This window comes from Carassius auratus, chromosome 43, assembly GCF_003368295.1.
Source record: "Carassius auratus strain Wakin chromosome 43, ASM336829v1, whole genome shotgun sequence".
NCBI lineage: Eukaryota > Metazoa > Chordata > Actinopteri > Cypriniformes > Cyprinidae > Carassius > Carassius auratus.
The window spans coordinates 12698626-12707938 of record NC_039285.1 but is presented as its reverse complement, the minus strand read 5'-3'; the positions used below and the strand labels follow the sequence as shown (position 1 = coordinate 12707938).

Below are 9313 nucleotides of genomic sequence, written 5' to 3'. Positions count from 1 at the left end.
TGGAGAAACCTCTATTTCTCGCGCTTTATGTCTATGCTTTAAAACATCTCCTGTTGGCATTTTCATTAAGTCCACCTGATCCACGCAGCAAACATTTTGTTTGTTATCAAAAAATACCTAGAGGGACTTGGCTGTTGTTATTGATTCTATTTGGAAGTCTACCGGAAGTTAAGTTAGGTCCACAAAAGCGCGCATGCGCAGTAACGTTTGTTTATGTTGTTGCCGTTGAAACCGTCTATATCAAGCAACTACTTTTTTGAAAAAAAAAAACGACCTGTTTCAAACTAAATATGTTTCTTCTCTCTCTCTCTCTCTCTCTCTCTCTCTCTCTCTCTCTCTCTCTCTTTATTTATTCATTTATTTATTTATTTATTACAGTAGCCCATGTTCGTGCCACAAGAGAAATATTAAGGGAGTAAATGAAAATATTTAGGCATAGTTAAATAGCGTTATCAGCATATGAAGTATATGAAGAGAATATGTGCCCTTAATGCAGCGTTAGACTCTTTTGCCCAGGCCAGCAACAAATAAAAATAAAAATAATAATAATTGTAAATTACATTTGACTGAAATGCTTGTATTGAAAGATTTTGCATTGATAAAAAAAGTTTCATGTTAAGTTTTGTTTTGTCATGGCCACTGGCTTTTTAGCTGTGTTTATGATCAGTATACATAACAGTGACTGTAAAATGTGTATTTTAAGGATGTAAATAGCATATTTTGAGTTTTGACATTTGGATTGTGTAACTACCTTAACCACCAACCAACCGCACCCAACCACCACCCCCCCAGTCCCACTAAAATAACTCAAACTAAAATATGAGTGTTTACTTATATATGTTTTTTGCATATGTCTGATGAACTGATCAGTGTATAAGTAGTTTCCAAATTTGACTAATTTACTTATTATATCTCTTCTGACATAGCTACTTATATAACATAGATATGTTCATATAAACACAGCTTCCAGAATCTGAAATCAAATTGGATTAATTCCGATTGGTGAAAATTTGTGCATGCAAACAAACCTATAGTAAAGTATGCACTGCTGTTTTTGCTTAGCTGTGACATGACCTGGTTATGAATTGGTGTTTGCAAAATGTGTGTGTGAATGTAACGGATGTTAAAAAAGGTTGTTGTTAATACAGTAGAACAATACTGGTAGACAAATTGGTATATCTTTGGTGTGCAGCATTTTGCAGTCATGATAAAATGATTATTTAAACCTACAAATGATTCTAGAGAGTGGTATCTGAAGACAAAGATTACTATCCATATCTCCTCGCAAAAATTTCACAAGGGCCTCTCTCTGAACCCGTCTGTGGTTGACTTACTGATGGCAGTCGTGCTGATTCTATGAATTGGTGCCTCAGATGCGAAGTGAAGCACACTTCGCAGCGAGCTAATCAGATTTTCCTTAAAACCGCGGCCAAGACATACATAGAGCAGCGGGTTCAGACAGCTGTTAATGTAAGCCAAGCAGAGCGTCAGCACATGGGCTAGATTCAGGTTGGCTATAAAACTTTCTGATCGTCCTTCTGTCATTAACATCATAATATCCACAATGTTCAAAGGAAGCCAGCACAGAAAGAAGCTGAGCACCAATGCCAGGATGACACGTAGCGTCCGGGCCGACTTGTCGTTGCTTCGTCCAGAGCTCGTTGCGCGGAAAACCTTCCAATGGCTGATGCAGATGATCAGGAAAGGCAGCAGAAAAGACAGAAAACAGCGGGTAAGAGTTACAGACCATGCATAACCTGCGTCACTGTAGATGCCTTTGCATGATGTTTTAGTATTGCTCTCTTTATGGATTTCCATGTGAGCAAACTGAGGAGAACCAGCCAGGAGAGAGAGAATCCAGACGACCAAACAGACGCAGCGGGCCTGCCTCGTGTTCCTGTGGTTCTGGCACCACACCGGTCTGGTCACCAGAAGGAAACGGTCCAAGCTGATCACGACCAGGAGCAGAACGCTGCAGTACATCATCATGTAGAGCAAACCACTGAGTAATTTGCAACCTAAAGCACCATAAGGCCAGTGCTGGTCCTGGGCGAGCGGCACCATGAGGAGAGGCAGCGATAAGCAGCACAGCAGATCCGCGATGGCCAGATTCAGAAACCACTGTGCGTTCACAGAGTTCGGCATTCGGAACGCGGTCACCCACACCACCAGAGCGTTCCCCGGGACACCCAGCAGGAACACAATGAGGTAGCAGACCAGAGCGAACCAGTGCCGGGAACCAATCCTGGACAGTGGCGGTTCAGTGGGGAGCACAAAAGGGGTGGAGTTTGGATTCCCCTCCCACCAGTCGATATTAGAATAATCAGTTGAAATGTCAGCTTCCCCCATTTCTGCTGTGAAGTGAGAAAAAGAAAAATAACAGAAAATGTGCAAAGTAACTCAAGGCAAAAACCCTCAAAGCAGAGTCTAGTGGTTCTTTAAGAGTCTAATTATTTGCTGAGTGTCATTTTAAAGAGTCAAACACTGCAATGTTACATTGTTACGATGCAATTGTGTGGACAATTTCAAGGCATTTCTTAAAGTGCTACCTCTTAAAATAAAGTTTCAAGAGTAAAGCTCATCAAAAATCACAATTCTGTCATAATTTAATTTACTGTACTCTAAAGTCACCCTAAACCTGTCTGATTTTCTTTCTTCTGAGGAACGTGAAAAAATTCAATAGAAAGAAATCAATAGGTTCCAGTGTTGTCTTGGGGGAACATACAATATATATATATATATATTCACCTCAAATAGTTCCTCAGAAGAAATAATAATTTTTTCTTTTCAATTTCTTTTTTTCTCTACACCTTGGAAATATAGTGTAACTATAATCATGTTGAAAATCTTTGATAATAGACAATAAATACCTCTCAGAGTTTCTGGCTGTGAAGTGCTGGACTGCTGCACAGGATGTGATTCAGCTCGTCTATTTTTGCACCCCTTATAGCCAGGAAATTATTGCAAAGCGCTGTTTGCCAAGCCTTTTCCTTAGCAATGTTGTGTAAGCACTTTTTACACAAGGTTTGATGCCGTCGTTGGTCTTTAAACTTTTTAAACTTAAAAGGTGTCAGTGGAAGACTCATACAGAACTGGAACAGAGAAGACTGACGTCTGTCCCGCTATATCTGAATCAGCAGATATTGTTCTTCTTTTTTAAGGTCATATTATTGTATTGCAACTGGACAGAACAGAACTGTTAGATTCTGAACTAAAAATAATTTTCAGTAGTGGTCCTGATGCATTTTATTGTTTGAAATTTCATTTAGTAATAATCATTTGAAGAAAAACATTGTGTGTACATATTGCAAAGATGAAATCTGAATGACAAAGATGCAAAACTTGTTTCTTTTTGGAATAAACATAAACAATGCACTGTTTTATTCTACTCAGAGGTGCACTTAATGGTTAAAATGTAGACAAACATGACAGAAATACAAAGAAAAGGGACAAATACCACATAAAATTAGGGTTGAAAGAAATGTGCCATTACAACACATTTCAACTCCTGTGTAACGCAACACTGTCACAGATGATACGTGTATGTGTGTGTGTGTGTGGCGTCACTAAAAATCATGTTTCTGTTATTCTCTTTCCCCTTTTTTGATGAATTCACTACAATTTTCCAATCTGCGTGATAAAGGGAGAATGTGAAAATGCTGACTGGTTTAAACCCCAAAATACAGAAACTAATGATTGCATTCAAAAACACAACAAACTGTGGAGACACGGTTCTACAGTGATGATAAGAAGCAGAAAAAAATAACCTATGCAAGACTGTAATGAGTAACTATAGTACAACATATAATTCAATTTCTTTACATTTCTTCACAAGGTTCTGTTGCTCTTTTTTTTTCTAGCCTACAGAAAGTGTCAGTTTGTCATCTTGTGCAATCACAGTGAGACCACAATCAGCTGCATGATCCTAGTAGTTCCTCTGAAACAGCTCTTCAGGTTAGCATCGTCGAGTCGTTTCCTGAAGGACCGTGAGGAGTTCAGTGGGTGTCAGTTCAGAGATGAAGCACTCTCTGGAGGTAGAGTCGGGGTGTCGTCCCTGAAGTCATCTGTTTGAAGATCTACAGGACAGACCGAGAGAGAAAATGAAACAAAACCAAAGCAAGCAGACCCTTCTAATGTAAAGAAACTGAAAATGAGCATTAGTGAGTTCACACAGCAGTTCCCTCTGTGACAGAGCTGCTCTAGAAGACTTCAAAAACCCTTGGTGTTTCAGAAATATTTTGGTGTTGCAACAATCCATATAACAATGTCCTATAACCGCAACAGTTACTTGCTGTTTAAAATTTGGGTTAGGGGCTGAACAGAGAAGTATTAAAGAAAGAGATCTCCACAGCATCTGAATGCTGATCGCTCCACACATCTCCTGCACTATGTGTGTTTATTTATTGGACAGTTTTGTTAATCTGAGCATTATTTCATCTACCAGTAGAGTTCTGCGGTGAAGGCATAGTTTTGAAAAGCCAAAACCTAGAAACCTAGAGCACTTCCATTTCCATCGTCCTAGCATCATTGGAATTTTTTCAGTTTATTTTTTTGAATGGATTTTAGGTTAACTGCCTGGCATAGATTCTGTGGTTATCACAAGCTCAATATATTTTCACTTTTTTTTTCCATTCATGTATTTTATCAGTAACACCCAACAGTGTTATAATTTTTTTTTTATATGAATGCTAACAAGTGGCTTAATAAGACTGCAGAGGTAGTCGGGGGGCATTAGATGTCATCATACCCATTCATCTACTTGCTAGTTGCTTTCAATCACACTCTTGCAAACTATTCTTAAATTTCCAACTTGCAGATTTCAAATAAAGACTGAAAGAGTTGTTGGAAGCTTAATGGTGGTGATGTCGAAGTCATGTGACCTTGGTGTAGTTCATTTATAGCCTACGTTTAGCTTTTTACTTATGCTTTGAAAATGCGTAAAAGTTGTGTATATTTCTGAAGATTATCATTATGGACAAAACATGTAAGAATCATAAACTTTTGTTGGTCACAGAGCTTATTTTCTCCATTAATCCAACAGCCAGTGAAAAAAGCCAGTGAAACTAAAGTGGGTGCTAACTTAAAGCTTAACCCACAAAAATATGACATCAATTCAATGATCAATTTAACTGATAACCACTGATTTCCCACTCAGTTACCCGCAAAAGAAGGCAAAACAATTTGTGTGGGCCTAGTTATTGTATACCTAACAGAGAAGTGTTCTGCTGGTGGTTTTCAATAATAGAGCTCTCTTCCTCATCCTCCCCCCAGTCAGCGATGTTAGCAGGTGGGATGCACTGCTCCAAGAACAGATCTTCATCTTCATCGAAGTCCATGTCTTCTGGAGGCCAGCGCAGCTCCCCGCTCTCCACCTCGCTGACGTCAGTCGGCTCCACCACGATGGACGGCAGGCGCTCCTTCCCCTGCGGCACGCAGGTCAGACAGCCTTCAGTACTCAAAACTACTTCCACTGGATCTGGAAAGATCTGCAAAATTAAGCAGAAAGAGAGCAGGAGAAACCTTGAGCATTGAATGGTGTTTGCACTACAGTGGTTTCTGCTTGGCTGCATGATTAATGTCAAAATCTGCATATGGGCTCTTTGTGATCTCTGTTACTTACGAACTACTAAGGCAAACAGCAGTTATCCTCAAATAAAATGTAGATAAGAATTGCTACTACATGAACACCTTATATGTGGAAGACAGATGTTAGATAGAAGTGTAGATGTCACTCAAATAAGGCAAAAACTGTTCCGGTTTATCTGAATTTACCCTACTTTTGTACAAACTAAAAGATAGTGGATGACAGATGGTTTGGTTACCTGAAAGGGCAGTCTGTCCCCTTTTCTCTGAACTGGATATTCATCCATGGCCTGGGCTTCTGGGTACCCCATCTCTCTGTTATATAGTGAGACCATGACATATGGGAAAAAAGAATCACACAGGGGAACAGTCACAACTACTATTCATCGCTCTCATATACTCACTACCCACTAGGATTTCAGCTGAATGTATAACTCTGTTTGAGCATTAGTGACGAGGTAACATATAGAGCTTTTCAAAAGTATGCAAATTTAGATATACAATACAATTTCTGTACTTTATCGTTACACCAGTAGGTGTAGTAGGCAAGTGACTATGACTGAATAACTGAATGAATGGTTCAACGGGTTCTTTCAAAACACTGATTCATTCAGGAATTAAATACCTCACAATAGTATATCAGCATGCAATTTTTATAATTTCTACTATATGTATAGGGTATAAACAGTAAGAGTATTAGGCTATTCCAAATTCAGACACAGTTTCTGTGCATCATTTACTCAACAGATTCGTAATTCTAAGAAACTGGCCGGTCTAGTTTGTTGGAGTATGTGCGATTTGCTAATCACAGTTGCTCCCAGGTGACCTGTGACTAATCGTTCCTCTTTCAAGCCTCTGCTGAACGGCCGGATTACAATGCTTATAACAGACAGTCAGGGAGCGATTATATCAAAATGGATTATGCTTTCATGAACTCATTTTTCATTATCAGTAGATTGGATAAGAGCATGGCATTATATGTCATCGCTCCATATTTGAAATCTACATAAAGAATATTGTGCATTATGCACTGTCAACAGTAATAACAAATAATGGTGGAAAATGATCACAGCTGGTATTAATGCTGGTTCTTTCAACAAGCTGAGAGCATTGCATTATGGGATGTATGATCTGTGCAGTTTGTGTATGACGTATGATACACCCAAATGGTGATTTTTGATTCCCTTTGATGTGCTGAATAGGCACAATTGGTAGACACCAATAAATAAATATATTTTTAATTTCAAAAATACATTTCATTGAGATGCACTGTTTATAATTGCACACGGTTTATAAATGCGTGAGTTTGACATTAGTAGATGTCATAGTAACTTCTGAGAGAGTGAAAAGTGTTTTTTTTTTATTATTATTATTTTTTTAAATCTTCTAAAAGTTTACATGACCTACACCTTTTTGTGTGATTGAAGGATGTATCTTCATTTCTTTGTCTTTCCTGTTGCAAATCTATTTATATTCTCTGGACAGGGATTAAGGAGGCCTGAAGTCCTGATAAACAAAATCCTCTTTTTGACTTCCACAGTGTATGCTGTGTGTGCGTGTGTGTGCGCGCGCGTGTGTGTGTGTGTGTGTGTGTGCTCTTGTTTTTGTGACATATCAGGACACAACTCTGTATAATGACATGGGTATAACACAGGTATTACAAGGAGAGGGTGACTTATGAAGATATAACCCATGTCCCCCAGTTGGTGTAGGGCCATAGAATATACAGTTTGTACAGTATAAAAACCATTACGCCTATGGGATGTCCCCACTTTTCACAAAAACAAACGTGTGTGTGTGGTTGTTTGTAGGTGGGTGAGTGTGTGTCAGCTTAAGCCATCTGAAACAGAGAAGTATGGTGAAATGGAGGTCAGCTCTCTCTGAAAAGCCACAACTTGCTTACAGTTTACAGTTCACTGTGTCAAAATGATAAAATAACATTTTAACACCTGATTCAATATCTGAACATTTTCATCTTTCCAAAAGGAGACCGTATTAAATAGGAATAATTTAGCTTAAAGGGGTTCACTTTGCCTTAATGACCAGCTGACTGACCTGATATCTACTTAGCAAATAAATACATATTATGATTTTGGATTTAAAACAGTTTTTCTTATTTATTATTCATTACTCTTTCAGTCAGTTCACCAGAAAAAAGGAACTTAATTACTGCTTTCACATTTGTGAAAACAGTGGTTTTCACACACACACACACACACACACACACACACACGCCCGATGGACGTCACATTTCCACTCAGGTCTCTGTGGCGACAGCTGCCTAGCAGTTAGCGGTGTAATCCTGCCCACCCTTCCTGCTGTCTGTGGTAAGTCATTAACAAGCTAACGGAGCAGATTTGGCTCTGGCAGGAGGCAGCAGCTCTGCGTGCTGTTGACAGGTTAGTGCACAGATTGAGGACACACAGTCTCTTATTCAGCAGCTGGTCTTTAACACACCTTACAGCCATTACCTACATGCACACTCATCATTTAGAGGCACTTTCAGAGTGCTCATATAACTCTAACCAATATTATGATAAACACAATGAATGCACTGTAAGTTGTTTTGGACTAAAATGCAATCATTCGATAAAATACTTTATTGTTTATTTATTTGTTTGTTTGTGTGTTGTGTGTTGTTAAAATATAAGGTAACACTTTATTTTAGGGCATTTTAGCATGAATATTACTAGAATATTAGTCATTTATTAGTACTAATTAAGCACATATTAATGCATTAATCTCCATCCCTAATTCTACCCAGTACCTAAACTTAGCAACTACCTTACTATCTATTAATGAGCAGCAAAATGGGAAATTGTCGAGGGAAAAGTCGTAGCAAAAAGTCAAAAGTGTTCCTTATTCTAAAGTGTTACAAAATATGATATTGAACAAAATCAGAAACCTTTTCCACACTCACATACCTAGAATGGGAAAATAGAGAATCAGTCAAGTAATTTTTATTTGTATAGTGCTTTTTACTGTATATTGTTTAAAAGCAGCTTTACAGAAAATCATGACAATGTTTAGAATATCTTAATATCCTCAGGCCTTTTAGTCACATTTAGCAGACTGTATAAAACAATACGAGCAATCGAGCATGTCAGATTTGCAGTAGGCCTATTTTATATTTTTACACGTATGCAAATAAAGTGGGACATACAGTATATATCGAACTACTTTATACAGCTGTGCGATAATAGAACTATATTTTGCATTTAAATAAAATTGGGGCAGATTTGCTATATACAGTTGTATATACCGCTTTACTGTATACTGTGTGTATGTGGATACATTTTAATAGAATTGATCTCCACCTTTAAATGTAGAGCTGTACAATAACACACTTTACATTTAGCAACAACAAAACAATCAAGCAGCCAATAATTGTTTAATTATCATTTATATATAATATATAAAAACATTTATACACACACACATATACATATATATATATATATATATATATATATATATATATATATATATATATATTTTCACACACACACACACACACACACAACTATATCGCTAGGGGTTAGAAGTGGATATGGCAATAAAAAAAAAAAAAAATATATATATATATATATATATATATATATATATATATATATATATATATATATATATATATTGTGTGTGTGTATTCATTTGGTCACAAATTTCCTTTTTAAACTTTTCCTTTTAAACTGCATTATTTACATTATTTATTAAACATTATTTACAGTGA

At 37.4% G+C, this 9313-nt stretch overlaps 1 protein-coding gene across 2 annotated transcripts; it reads right to left on the bottom strand.

Moving 5' to 3' along the window:
- Window positions 1-308: 308 nt before the first annotated feature.
- On the bottom strand, window positions 309-3009 carry LOC113061738 (C5a anaphylatoxin chemotactic receptor 1-like). Of its 2 annotated transcripts, none has more exons than XM_026231133.1 (2): window positions 2871-3009; window positions 309-2351 (listed from the first exon to the last, which is right to left on the bottom strand). In XM_026231133.1, the coding sequence occupies exon 2, from the start codon at window positions 2347-2349 to the stop codon at window positions 1294-1296; it is 1056 nt and encodes a 351-aa protein (XP_026086918.1). In that variant the 5' UTR covers window positions 2350-2351; window positions 2871-3009; the 3' UTR covers window positions 309-1293. The 2 variants fall into 2 exon arrangements, with proteins under 2 accessions (XP_026086918.1, XP_026086916.1); XM_026231131.1 differs by having other exon boundaries at window positions 309-2354; window positions 2871-3006.
- Between the last annotated feature and the right edge of the window lie 6304 nt (window positions 3010-9313).

Bases quoted from the DNA above. Each gene is read 5' to 3' on its own strand.
- LOC113061738 (XM_026231133.1), bottom strand. From the start codon at position 2,349: ATGGGGGAAGCTGACATTTCAACTGATTATTCTAATATCGACTGGTGG.